The sequence below is a fragment of the Dendrobium catenatum genome, unplaced genomic scaffold, assembly GCF_001605985.2.
Source record: "Dendrobium catenatum unplaced genomic scaffold, ASM160598v2 fragScaff_scaffold_188, whole genome shotgun sequence".
NCBI classification, from domain to species: Eukaryota; Viridiplantae; Streptophyta; class Magnoliopsida; order Asparagales; family Orchidaceae; genus Dendrobium; species Dendrobium catenatum.
In genome coordinates, this window is record NW_021318650.1 from 451,343 (window position 1) to 465,174 (window position 13,832).

General features: G+C 40.9%; 2 protein-coding genes across 2 annotated transcripts; one reads left to right on the forward strand and one right to left on the reverse strand.

Moving 5' to 3' along the window:
• Window positions 1-896: 896 nt before the first annotated feature.
• LOC110097176 lies at window positions 897-1,409 on the forward strand. The gene has a single exon (XM_020823424.1). The coding sequence runs from the start codon at window positions 897-899 to the stop codon at window positions 1,407-1,409; it is 513 nt and encodes a 170-aa protein (XP_020679083.1).
• Window positions 1,410-10,821: 9,412 nt separating this feature from the next.
• Window positions 10,822-13,004, reverse strand: LOC110097175 (BURP domain-containing protein 12-like). Its single transcript, XM_020823423.2, has one exon. The coding sequence runs from the start codon at window positions 12,954-12,956 to the stop codon at window positions 11,049-11,051; it is 1,908 nt and encodes a 635-aa protein (XP_020679082.2). The 5' UTR covers window positions 12,957-13,004; the 3' UTR covers window positions 10,822-11,048.
• Between the last annotated feature and the right edge of the window lie 828 nt (window positions 13,005-13,832).

Below are 13,832 nucleotides of genomic sequence, written 5' to 3' on the forward strand. Positions count from 1 at the left end.
CTCCCGGATCTCCCAGAAGACTCTGCCCAACCATACATTACAGAACTCCCTCACAATGCCCTGCGTCATGAACTACGAAGGTTGGTAAGGGAAGAAATCCCCCAAGGGGATGTGAGATAAGCTCTCCGACAGAGAGGCTTCCAGGAGTCATCACCTCTAACTGAGTCCATACTACAGCATCCTATTCCGATTGAATTCAAAGTACCCAGCATTGAGTCTTACGACAGGACGTCCGATCCGTATGAGCATATCGACCACTACATAACCATCATGCACATTCAGCGAGCCTTAGTCGCCCTCCTCTACCATGTCTTTCCTGCCACCCTCAAAGGACAGGCTCGAATGTGGTACTATTCGCTTTCATCCGGAACGATCCCCTCATTTATAAAATTGGCCAAGGCTTTTATCTAGCAGTTTGTAGCCAACCAAAGAATAGCCAAAGATTCTTCCCACCTCTCTGGAATCCATCAGAATGAAGGAGAATCGTTGAGGGAGTATTTTTAACGATTTTCCACTGAAGCTCGACAAATCCCAGGAGTAGATACTAAACTGTTGAGAGGAGTCTTCCTTGGAGGCCTTCGCCCTGGCCCCTTCTATTCGGCCCTCATGCGAGATACTGCTCATTCGTATGCCGATTTGATCCATCGTGTGGATGCGCAAATCTCTACAAATGAGGCCATAAATGCTCATAGAAACCAGTTTGAGCAAACTAACAGAAAGCGCATGGTTGCACCTGGTGCGGATAATTCATCCACAAAATGAAAGAAACAAGGGAAGACTAATATACCCCATAGGCCTCCATTGCCACGATGAGAACCTCGACAAGAGGAGTACACTCCACTCAATACATCTCGAGCAAATGCATTAATGGCTGTCCGAGATCATGATACAGTGAAATGGCCGCATCTTTAAAGCCAAACACAGGAAATCAAGATCAGTATTGCCATTTTCATCATAGTCATGGCCACACTACCAAAGCCTGTAGACAACTTAAGGAGGAGATTGAAAGACTTAACCGTCAAGGCTATCTTCGACAGTTTATTCGGGATTCACCTACCCGAGAGGAAACTCATCTCAACGGGGGGCAAAATCAACAACAGAGGCCACCGGTGAATAACCGAATAGCAGTTGGAGAAATTGAGGCAATTATCGGAGGCCCTTTGCTATCTAATAAAGTCTTTTTGGTTTTAGATGAAATTCCAACTCCAAAGAAGGCTCGTATAGATCACTCCATCACCTTTGATGATTCTGACTTGGAGGGAGTAAAAACCCCCCACCAAGGCCAACTTGTGATTAATATGGTGATAGGTGATCCGTGTTACAATGTTAAGAGAATTCTTGTGGACAATGGTAGCTCCGTGGATGTCCTATTCTACTCTACCTTCCTCAATATGGGTCTTACAAGATAGAAGCTTCAACCCGCTGCAGGTCATTTGTATGGATTTGATAATCGACTTGTACTAGCAGAAGGGATAATTAGTCTCCCTGTTGTACTTGGAGAATTCCCCCGGTAGTCTACACACCCTATTCAGCTCATCGTTGTAAAGTCTGAATCATCTTACAACGCTATCTTCGGGAGGCCACTTCAGTTAGTTTTTGGAATTGTTGCCTCTATCCCTCACCTTAAGGTGAAGTTTCATTCCCAGATAGGAGTTAGTGTGGTATGCAGAGATCAACAAATAGCACAAACCTGCTATCTCAGGCAGGTCAAGTCACGTCCGTCAGTTGCTTTGAGGATCGAGAATTTTGATCTCCGGAACAAGGATATCCCTCAGAGAGCTTCCCTTATAGAAGACTCACTACTGTATCTATCTCCGAAGAATATCCTTCAAAGACGATACAGATTGGATCACTACTCTCATGCGATGAGAAGAAAGAATTCACATATTTTCTATGAGAAAATCAGGCCGTTTTTGCATGGAGCCCGGCGGATATGCCTGGAATTGACCCTACAGTGATCGTACATTCCCTTAATGTCAATCTGATGTGCAAACCAATCATCCAAAAGAAATGGAATTTTTCACCAGATCGTCAGCAGGTGATCGAACAAGAAGTGGACAAACTCTTGGTAGTCGGATTCATACGAGGGGTGTACTATCCTACTTGGCTGGCAAATATCGTCATGGTTCGAAAGGGGAGTGGAGCATGGAGAATGTGCATAGACTATACAAATCTCAATAAAGCCTGTCCAAAAGATAGCTTTCCTCTTTCTCGTATCGACCATTTAGTCGATACCACCTATGGACATCAGATGTTGAGTTTCATGGACGCCTACTCCGGTTACAATCAAATTAAGATGAATCCAACTGATGAAGAAGCGACAGCATTTCAAACAGACAGAGAGTTGTATTGTTATCGGTTGATGCTCTTCAGGCTCAAGAATGTTGGAGCAACTTATCAACGCCTCATGAATAAGATTTTCAAAACCCTTATTGGGCATAATATGGAGGTGTACGTGGACGACATGTTGGTAAAGAGTCTTGAAAAATCTTGGCATATCTCTGGTTTGGAGTAGTGCTTCCATTTGCTAAGGCATTATAACATGCGGCTCAACCCCGCCAAATGCACCTTTGGAGTCTCTTTTAGAAAATTTTTGGGTTTTAATGGTAACCCACAGAAGAATCGAAGCCAGTCTCAAAAAGATCAAGGCGTTTAGAGATATGGTACCACCTAAGAACATCAAGGAATTCCGAAGGCTAAATGGGAGAATTACAATGTTGTCTTGTTTTCTGGCACGCTCAGGAGACAAGTATCTACCTTTCTTCAAAGTACTTGGAGGCACTCGCAGCTCTGGGTTTCAATGGACGGATGAGTGCCAAGAAGCCTTCGAACAGCTACAAAAGTATTTGGCATCCCCGCTGCTATTTTCTAAACCAACGCCTGGAGAAAAGTTATATTTATACATTGTTATTTCTGCCCAAGCCATCAGTTCGGACTTGATGCGAGAAGAGAAAGCTATACAATGTCCCATCTATTATGTCAGTAAAATTCTATCTAAAACAGAAAGATGTTATCCCCTAGCGGATAAGACAGCATTGGCATTAGTTTATTCTATAAGAAAGCCACACCCTTACTTTCAAGCCCATTCAATTGGGGTTTACACAAATCTACCACTAAAAAGTATCCTGCAGAAGCTGGAAGCATCGGATAGGCTCGTTAAGTGGTCTGTAGAGCTAGGAGAATTCGACATCCACTACTTGCCCAAGCTTGATATCAAATCTCAAGCACTTGCAGATTTTGTAGTTGAATGCACCATACTAGTATCTGATGTTCAACTGAATACTTTCTGTGAATTCGACATCCATGTTAGGAGTTATATGTCGATGGGTCTTCTGGAAGTTCTGGTACTGGAGCCGAAATTCTATTGATTTCTTCTCAAAAGACTACTCTTGAATATGGGCTCTGTCTCAAGTTTCCAACAACAAATACACAGCAGAATGCAAGGCCCTCATTGCCAGCTTGAGACTAGCAATTGACTATGATGTCTGAAACCTGATAATCCACACTGATTCCCAACTAGTCACCTCTCAGGTGGAAGGAGAGTTTGATATCCATAATCCCCAAGTGGCCCAGTATTGCTACCTCGTAAAGCTACTCTTGGTCCGTATAAGAGAGCATCAGATCATACATGTTCTCCAAGAGTAAAATGCGAGAGCCGATGCTCTTTCCAAGCTTGGTACATCGACGATGGGGGACATCTATAAGAGGAAGTACATCGAGGAGATTCACTTTCCAAGTATTCAAGGTCCGTGGGTCATACAATCAATCGATGAACCAAGAGAGGTGTCTTGGATTGATCTAATCTTGTCTTTTTTACAAAATGGGATACTACCAGAAGAACCTATGGCTGCAACAAGCCTTCAAAGACGAGCAGCAAATTTCACCATCATTGGTGGTGAGTGGTATAAGCGCGTTTTTACCAGACCATATATGAAATGTCTCCCACCTTCAGAAGCTGATTATGCACTCTAAGAAGTTCATTCGAGAGTATGTGGAGAGCATCTGAGAGGAAGAGCATTGGCTTATAAAATTTTGAGACAAGAATTCTATTGGTCTACAATGAAGCAGGACACGCTTGAGTTTACACAAAAGTGTGAAAACTGTCAGTTGCATTCCAATCTCACCCATACACCTGCTCTAGAACTTGCATCACTTCAGAGCCCCTAGCCTTTTGCCCAGTGAGGAATTGACATAATGGGACCCTTCCCTATAGCCGCGGGACAACAAAAATTCATCATCCTGACTGTAGATTACTTTACGAAGTGGGTGGAAGCAGAACCCTTGGAAAAAATTACTGAAGTGAATGCCAAGCAATTCTTATGGAAGAATATAGTTTATCTCTTCAGTATTCTTGCAAATGTCATCACCGACAACGGGACTCAGTTTACTGGAAAGATCTTTACATCTTTCTGTAAAGATTTTCATATTCAGCTCGTCCACACAGTCGTCGCCCATCCTTAAGCAAATGGGCAAACAGAGGTTACAAATCAAACAATTCTAAAAGGGCTAAAGATACGCCTAGGGTAGGCTGGGGGGGTAATGGGCTGAAGAACTCCCAAATGTCCTCTGGGTGTACCGGATCACGGCCAGAACTCCTACAGGAGAGACTCCATTTAACCTCTGTTTCGGCATAGAAGTAGTCATACAGGTGGATGTTGGGGTCCCGAGCAACAGAGTTCAGACCTTTGACTTCAATAACAATGAGGAGAAACTCAAGATAAATCTAGATCTCCTCCCCGAAGCAAGGGATGAAGCCTCACTTAGGACTGCTGCATACCACCAGCAGATCACTCGTCACTACAATCGGAGAGTGAAATCTCAAAATATTTCCATTGGGGAGTTAGTTCTGCGAAGCATCGAAGCTACTGGAAAAGGCCCTCAATGTAATAAGCTCCCCACTCTATGGGAAGGTCCTTACTTGGTGGCGGCTATGGTCAAGCCTGGAACCTTCAAACTGAAAGATGCTAGTGAAAAATGCTCCCCCGAACTTGGAATGTGGGCAACCTTCGCAAGTACTATCAGTAGAAGTTGATACTACTATCTGTTTGGTATGATATAATTTATAGTATTTGTCTTGCTTTATGTTCCCTCGAGTGGCTATGCTTTGTATCTTTCAAGTTTTTCGTACACTCTTTATATGTTGATTGTAGAAGAACACTTCTTTTGTATCCCTAAGTTTACTATGGAATTGTCGCATTGTTTTATATAATACAGTAATGTGATGTTCACTTTGTCGTTATGCTATCTCCTCTCCTCGAACTCTTTTCCCGTGCTTCGAGAAATACACAACTAATGTTGTATCTCAATCACTAGGCAACCAATCCCAGGGGGATCTGGTCCGACCTCTTCCATACAGGTTAAAATCATCAAGCAAATGCTTTGATTAACAATCTCGGATATGTCAAAATATCCAAGGAAGATATCTCTTACATTCGTACAAGTCAAAAGAGACTAACAGAATATTTGAGTCAATCTCATATACTTATGGAAAAGAGAAACTTCTTTTTTATATATAAAAATCACTGAAACATCAAGTATATCATACAAACACACGAACAAAAGAAACACACATATAATCACCGCAACGAAAACAAAAGTGATACAGACAACATCAGATTAATTCTACAGGATCTCAAGATCATCCTCGTCTTCATCCAAAGAAAAAATTTGCTGCAGCTCACTCTCCAACTCTTCACCACCAGAGTCTGGAGAAGGATCACCAGAAGCCTGGCTAGGAGTCAACCCCTCAATCTCCCCTCTATTCTTACGCTGCACTGCACGAACACCCTTCATGAAACCTTGATGAAGCCATCTTCTATAAGCTCTACCTCTAAAGCCTTCACCTCTACGTCATAAATATGATCGTGAGCTTCCTGAACTTGATCCTCAACAATTATCTTGAAAGCATAAGATTTCTTGAACTCTTATACGGCTGTAGACGGTGACAGTCGAGTTTTGTTCTCTTACAACAAGTTTAGGAGCTTCTTATTCTCAGCTTCAAGGATGTCCTAATCTTTCAATTATTGGTTGTTCATCACCTGTGCCTCCACCAACTGTATATGTAAACGATCCATCCGCTCATTCTAGGAGGAGGCTGAAGTGATCCTATTTGCTAATTCTGCTCTACACTATTCAAGTTGATCCTCCACCATCTTCATCTCCTTCACTTTACCTTCATATTTCTTCTTGTATTCCCCCTGAATGTATTTAACTTTCACGAATTCATCATTCCAGTCATCCAAGGCTTTATTCGCCTCAAGTTGCTATTCCAGATAAAAAAACAAGTGAGAAATATATCCCTGAAAATATATATATATACAAGGGAAAAGGAGAGAGGGTGAACTCACCAACTCATCGGTTCGTTGATGACCAACACACTTATATTTCAAAACATCTTCTGGAATATATATTTTGGACGGAGATAAATGAGGACCTTTGCTAGCAACTGTTAAAACTTCATTCAACTTTTTCTTCTTTGATGCCTGCAAATCTCCCTCACCTTTTGATCGCTTGGATTGACCTTTTTGGGTCTCTGGAACTTTCAGATATTTCTTTAATATCTATGAGTGCGATCTCCCTGCTTGAGTAGATAATCCCACCTTGAATAAGTATTCTTCGTCTATGTATCTCCTCAAATAACGCACCTCATAACGAAGGGCATCAATATCAGGAAGCTTTAGGATCTTCAATAGATCTTCCGCTCCAATATGAAAGGGGACGGGTAACTCCTCCAACTTTCCTCATTTTTCTTGAAGGACCCAATCATTTTGCACAAAAAAAGTCGCTAATCCAATCTTTCGACGTGTCCCTAATGCGAATATCCAACCACTTAGATCTGAAGGAGATACGACCCTGCGTATCAGTAAAAATACGCCCCATCCGAGCAAGACAATCTGAAGACAACACCACTCCAAGGTCTCTGAAAAGCGCAATCAGACCCAATACGATCGACATGGCCCTATAAGAAAATTGAGACAAACTCACTCCGCAGATCGTCAGAATGTCAATCAATTCAGGAGATGGTGAAAACCACAACCCCGCTCGTAAACTGAATTCGTATATTGTCACATATCCCGGGGGAGGCAAGAAAGCGCGATCAGATCTTGCTGGCACCTTCATCGCCAGATCATTAGGTTTTTTCCTAAAAGAAATGATGGAATCTTCAGTGATGGTGGAGATAACATCATCAATCTTCGGTGTCCTTTGAGTCTTCTTCACGCCCTCAGATCAGTCTATAAGACGATCTTCTCTGACGGGAAGATTTTTTGTGGATACGTGATCACCCATTCCAATTTCCTTACTAAAGATGGGTGTGAATCTAAGTAGGGAAGATCACCTATAAAAGATAGTAGAAAGCCCCTAGAGTAGGAAGAAAAATTGTGGGGAAAGAAGAGGAGAAGAAATCTCCAACTTCTGCGCGAGAAGAGGGGCGCCGAATTGAGTAGGAAAAGTCTCATACTCAAGAATGGCAGAAATCCTCAACTGTCAGAAAGCCAGAGGGGGAAAGAAGAGGAGAAGAAATCTCCAACTTCTGCATAAGAGGAGGGGTGCTAGATTGAGTAGGGAAAGTTTCCTACTCAAAAACAATGGAAGTCCTCAACTGTTAGAAAGCCATAAGGGAAAAAAAGAGGAGAAGAAATCTCCAACTTCTGCATAAGAGGAGGGGCACTAAATTGAGACGGGAAACTTTCCTACTAAAAAATAGCGGAAAGCCTCAACTATTAGAGAGCCAAAGGGAGAAGAAGAGAATGTGCAATTTTCCTAAAGGCCTTGAGGGCCTATTTATAGTCTTCAAAGGAGAAGAGGGCAGTTTTTAGTATTTTTGAATTTCTCTAATTTTTTTGAATTTTTTTCAAAATTTTTTGGGAATTTTTTAGACCCAAAAATAGCAAAAACCCAATTTTTTGTGAATGTGGGGCCCACATAAGGCGGTGGGCCGAACCGCCTCCTCTCCACCTCCAAAACGAAGCGGCAGCCAGCAAGGTGCAGGCCACCGCGTGGGCCAGGCGCGGCACGGTCGGGCCGTAGGAGCGGGCCCAGGCGCGCGAGACTCAATTTTACAACTTTCAGAGCTCAACGAGACCTCTATGATCAAGTTTTGGAAAGTACTTAATTTTTTGAATGCGGTTTTTGCATTTTAAACAATACAAATTATCAAAGCATATATTTTCGGACTCCTGGAGCTTTGATGTCTGAAAATTGGGGGTCAACTGATACATCATCATGAAATTATCTTTGATCGGGCACGAATCTCGGCATAAAAATCAAGTTGGAAGCTTCATAAATCAAATTTGGAAGCTCCTGAACTCCGATTTCAGCGAGCTTGTATTCAAACTGAGCGTCTCGGAAATACGAACCAACGACATCAAATTCAACTTGATCCGATCCCAAATGAGCCCAAATCAAACCCCCGAAGTGTTGTTGGAAAGCTTGTACCATAATTTGAGTTACTAAACGGTCTTCGATTTTAACGATCTTATAGTCGAATCGAGCGACTCGACGGGACGAATCCAACGAGCCTAAGATCATCGAATTCCGACATCACTAAGGCTTTCAAATGTTCAACAAACAGTGCACGATCGAATGATTCAATATCAGCCGTCCAATCGACCACTTCCTTTTTGCCCCTGATCTCACGCCTATTTACAAGTCATGCCAGTCCAGAAAAACTATAAATATAGCCCTCATTCCTCACAAGAAGACTCAAGCAAGAAGAAGAGGAGAGGAAGAGAAGAAGAAGAGAAGAGGAAGGAGAATCAGCTTCTCTTCAACCACTGCCGGAGTTCTTCCCCCCGCCCGAACACGCCGAGATTCTGCCGGATATATGGGAGAACGTCGTAATTCTACACAACTTTGTAACTGAAGAAATTCATTGTAAATCTGATTGTCCTGACTTGTGGGACGAATCAACTTCTTGTAATTCAAGCAACACTAGTGGAACTTTTCAATTGGGCGCGGCCCCGTTGTTTTTCCCTTTTTCAGGGCTTTCCACGTAAAAATTATGGTGTTCATTTTCCTTTCCTGTTTGTGTGCTGAATATTCATACACCGGTCGGACGAAAATTTACTAACTCTATCGCCGCGTATATTCTATCCCGCAACAAGTACTAAGTTATTTTTTTGTATGGCATATTTAAATCCAAGTAATTCCTTCCTTGCTTATGGTAAGAGAAAATTAATGCTTCTAGCACGGTTATAACCAAGTGATTTTTTTTTTATAATTGAGCTTGTGACTCTTAAAAGTTAATTATTAACTTATATTATTAATATGCATACCATTAATGAGTTTTCATCTCTATGCAGTATTATTGATCTTGCAAAGCAAATTGTTAAGATCAAGAAGTATGGTATGTATCCTCTGGTGTATACTTATTATTTTAACATTAACTACCAGTTGCTAATGTTACAATTAAGAGAGCATTTCTTGCAATAAAGATTGTAAAACTTCGATTACGTAGTAGAATAGGTGATAATCAGCTCAACGATTTTCTGATTTCTTACATTGAAAAAGATATGTTCAATTTGATTTCCAATAAAATTGTAATGCAAAATAGATTACTAATTTTATAATATTTTTAATTTATCAATCATAATGAAATACAAGATTTTGCTTTGAATTATATTCTCATTTTATTTTTTTTTAAACATCTGTATCATTGATTTATAAGAATCCTCTTAAACAAAGATGAATTAAGTTCTTCACATTTACCGAAAATAAGTTCTTCAATTGATGAATTTAAATAACAAAACTTGTTTTTGGGGAACATAAATAACAAAACTCAAAATAAATTACTCTGCATTTTCCCAATAAAATATTTACTCTGTATTACAGACAGTGGCAGTTCAATGGCCGTCAGAAATCTTTTTATATAAGAAAACTGTTATTAATTTTAATTTTTAATGAATGCACATTAAAATTTTACAATTAAAAATATTAAATAAAAGAAATTTATTACTATTTATCTTTAATATATAAAATATATTAAATTTTAAAGCGAAGCACGTGCCCCCTCGCATTTCCATATACCTGCCCTTCAATAAAAGTAATGTATAATGTTCAAGAAATAAAAAATAATAATAACTAAATAAAAAATGTATAATGTCCAACAAAAATATATCAAAACTTAATTTATTATCATTTTACTATATTTCTTATTTAAAATGTTTATTTAACTTTTAGTTTCAATAATTTTTAATAAAAAATCATTAATTATTCATTTTTAAGAAATAATTTAATATATTAATAATCATTTCTAAGAAATAACAAATAAACCTATAAAATTCAAAATCCCTTTTAATTTCTTTTTATCAAAATATATTCACTCATTTTTTAAAAATCTTATCACGCCCCTTAATAGGGTGTTGGAAATAGGTTATGGATAGATTTGGTCTAATTCGGAATCGATCATATATATTAAAATCCAATCAATCCGAGCCTGAATCATTTAATAAATGAACCAAAAAATACAAACCTTATAAAGATCTACGACAAACCTGAATAATCCAAACACTTTTCATATATAAACAAATTATTACTGACAACTATAGAATTTCAAATAATTGATCAAAATATATATTAAAAAAAAAACATACCAACAACCAAAATAATTTATAATAATAATAAATAAAATAAATAAATTAAGGTCACTATAGGGTCAAAATCAAATGAGCCTGACTCATCAGTAAAACATGTTGAAATTTTGGATAAGAACCTACCCATTTATAAAACGAATTTATTCAAACTCAAAATTTTTAGATCGATCTAAGTCGAATTATTTATTGACAACTCTATTTATTAACAAACATAAAAATAAGAGAAATATTCTTCTAAGAACGATTCCATCAAAATCACAATCTTCCAATAACAACAATTAGGGAAATAATCTCCACGAATAATAACATAATTAAATGGCAAATAGGTTTTAAGCAGAAGACTACATACAACTTGCCAACAAAACAGATATATATTTTTTAATAATTGATAGATATAAAGAAGTAGTCCCCTCCTCTGCCTTATTCCTTCCTATTCAAACCGGTTCCCGGCCGATATCAGGCATGATCAGCGACCGTCCACGTCATATCCCCTTCAAAGATCCAATGGCACACCTCAATCTTCCCCGGACCGGGCCCCAGCGCCACGAATGCCCCGTGAGTCGGACTCCAGTCCGACGTGTCAAGGTGACAGATGGCGACACCTTGATTGATCTTCTCCTTAGTATCAACGGCCAGGATGTCCGCCACGTAAACGCGAACGCGGGGCACCGAGTGGCAGTAATAAACCAAGTAGGGGAAGAGGCTCTGGTGGCAGCTCACCGACTCGGTAACCTTACCTCCGTTCACCCCTCTCACGTCCCCGACAAGGATGTTCCCCTTGGAGCCCTTCGTGTTCGCCGTGGATCGGACCTCGATGTCGTTGCCGAGAACGGAGACGGCGAAGTCGATCATATCCTCTGCCGACGCGGCGCAGCGCTTCGTCTCGCCGTGGCTTGGAGCGCGCTTGCAGTCCGCTAAAGTGGAATCCACCGCCTTCCCCATGGCCGTGTCCGGCAAGATGCGGAAGATTCCGTCGACGGAGGCGGCGGAGAACGGGATCTTGCCGGAGATTGACCGCGGGAGGAAAGATCGCGGCGGCATTCGGTCGCGGATGTCCGGCATCGGCATTACCGTCCCCTTCTTCAAGCTTCGTTCACGAAAGAACTTTCCCGGCTCGACGAATCGTTTCGCCAAATCTTGCTTCTTATTCTCCACTGCGCTCTTCGTATCCACTGCGCTTGCGGTTGGAGTCGAGGAGGAAGATGTATTGTGATATTCTTTGAAATCGACGCCGGTTTTCGCATAGCCTTTGAAGCTGGTGTTGTCGGCGAAGTATTCCTTGAATGTGATTTGGTCATTGAAGGAACCCTCGCCGTAACCCTTGAAATTGTCGCTGCCGGGATTAAAGGAGTTGCCGTAATTTGTGAAATCGGCGGTGCCAACGTTACCGCCCTTTTCATATGAGATGAAGAAATTATCTCCGACGTTCGACTGATCTCGATAGCTGGTGAATTTATCAACCCCACCATTAGTTCCGTCGCCGTACGACCTGAAATTGTTTTCCGGCACATTGCCATTATCTCCATACGAAGCGAAGGTATCGTTAACCCCATTCCCTTCCTCGCCGTAATGTGTAAATGTGCTTCCGATTACATTGGAGTTATTTGCGTACGAACTGAAATCGGATGTTGCACCATTTCCGTTCTTCCCGTAACTGTTGAACGCCTGGTCGCCGGCGTTCGCATTATCCGAATACTGTTGAAAAACTCCTTCGCGGCCAGTGCCCTCCGCCGCGTAATTATTGAATTTGAGATCAGGGACATTGGACGATTCGTCGTAGGAGGTGAACCCGTCGGTGCCGCCGGCGGTGTTTGTGCCATACGAGGAGAAATTTGCGGTGACGACATTGCCGTCGGGGGCGTAGAAAGAGAACTTGTCATCATGGCCGGCGGAGTCGCGGCCGTAGCGGCGGAAGGTGTCGAGGGGGACGTTGAGGCCGTCGGAATAGTTTTTGAAGGAAGAGAGGCCGTCGGCGGACTTGGTGCCGTAGTTAGTGAAGTTACTGTTCTGGTATGCGGCGAAGTCAGAGTCGGGGGGGTAGGAGGAGAGGGAGGGGGTGAGGTCGTTGGGGCAGAGAAGGCCGGCGGCGGAGCAGAAGGAGGCGAGGTGGGAGGAGAGAAGTGAAGGGTCGGAGGCGGCGAGGTTGAAGAATGTTGTGGCGTTGGAGGCGGAGAGAGGAGTGAGTTTAGAGACGAAGAATGCTGGATGAGGGAGATTGTTGGGAATTTTGCGGTTCCAGTACCGGATTAGTGCTGCTTTTTCGGTGAATGGGCTTGAGCTTGGGCTTGGGGAAGCAACGGCGGCGTAAGGGAGGAAGAAGAAGAAGAAGAAGAAGAAGAAGAAGAAAAGGAGTGGAGAAGCCATGGGAGGAAGCCAAATGGAAGCTGTGCTGGTGAGTGGAAGGAGGACTGGGCTGCGGCGATGAATATATAGATATGACAGAAGAAATGGGGAAATATGGAAATGATCGCACATCATAGATCTGATCGATTAATAATAATAATAATACAAGTTCGAAATCGTCGGTTAAATTTTGGTTTTATTTTTAAATAAATTTAAGATCAGATTAAATTTTAATCAAACATCTCACCTAAATTTTTTTAAATTATTTTTTAATCTTATGAATTTAAATGACATGATGTATAATATATTGACTGTCAAATATTAATAAATGAAAATAAAATAACGCTAAAAAAATAGTTTGATGAGTTTAGTGGAATAAATAAATTATTAAGTTTTTTTTCCCTCTCCACTATACATTAAACTATTTTAAGCTATAAATGATATTTGATAATAGAGATGTCAAAACACTTTACATGATTGAGTTTGGTTCCAACTTAAAATTAACTTTATGTGAATCCAATTGAATCATCTTGAATTCGACCTATTTAATAAACTTGTCAAAAAGATGAATCCCAACTCAACCCATTAGCAATCCGGATGACTTGAACTCTACTCGATTAACTATAAAGTCTAGGCTAATGGATAATAAAAATAGTATACTAATAAGCAAAAGAATTTAAGAAAATAAAATAATCAAATGAGTTACTATCAAATTAAAATTGATTTCACGAGTCAACTCGAATACAATTCATCATTTAAATGGGTTAGATTTTCGTAGCCGACGCGCTAAACTAGTTAATCCGAGCTAAAACGTTCAGTTTAGGTTCCGAGGTCTCCTCAATACGGTGGGGTCAAAATGGGCTCCACGTGGCGCGATACTACTTGTTTGCACATACA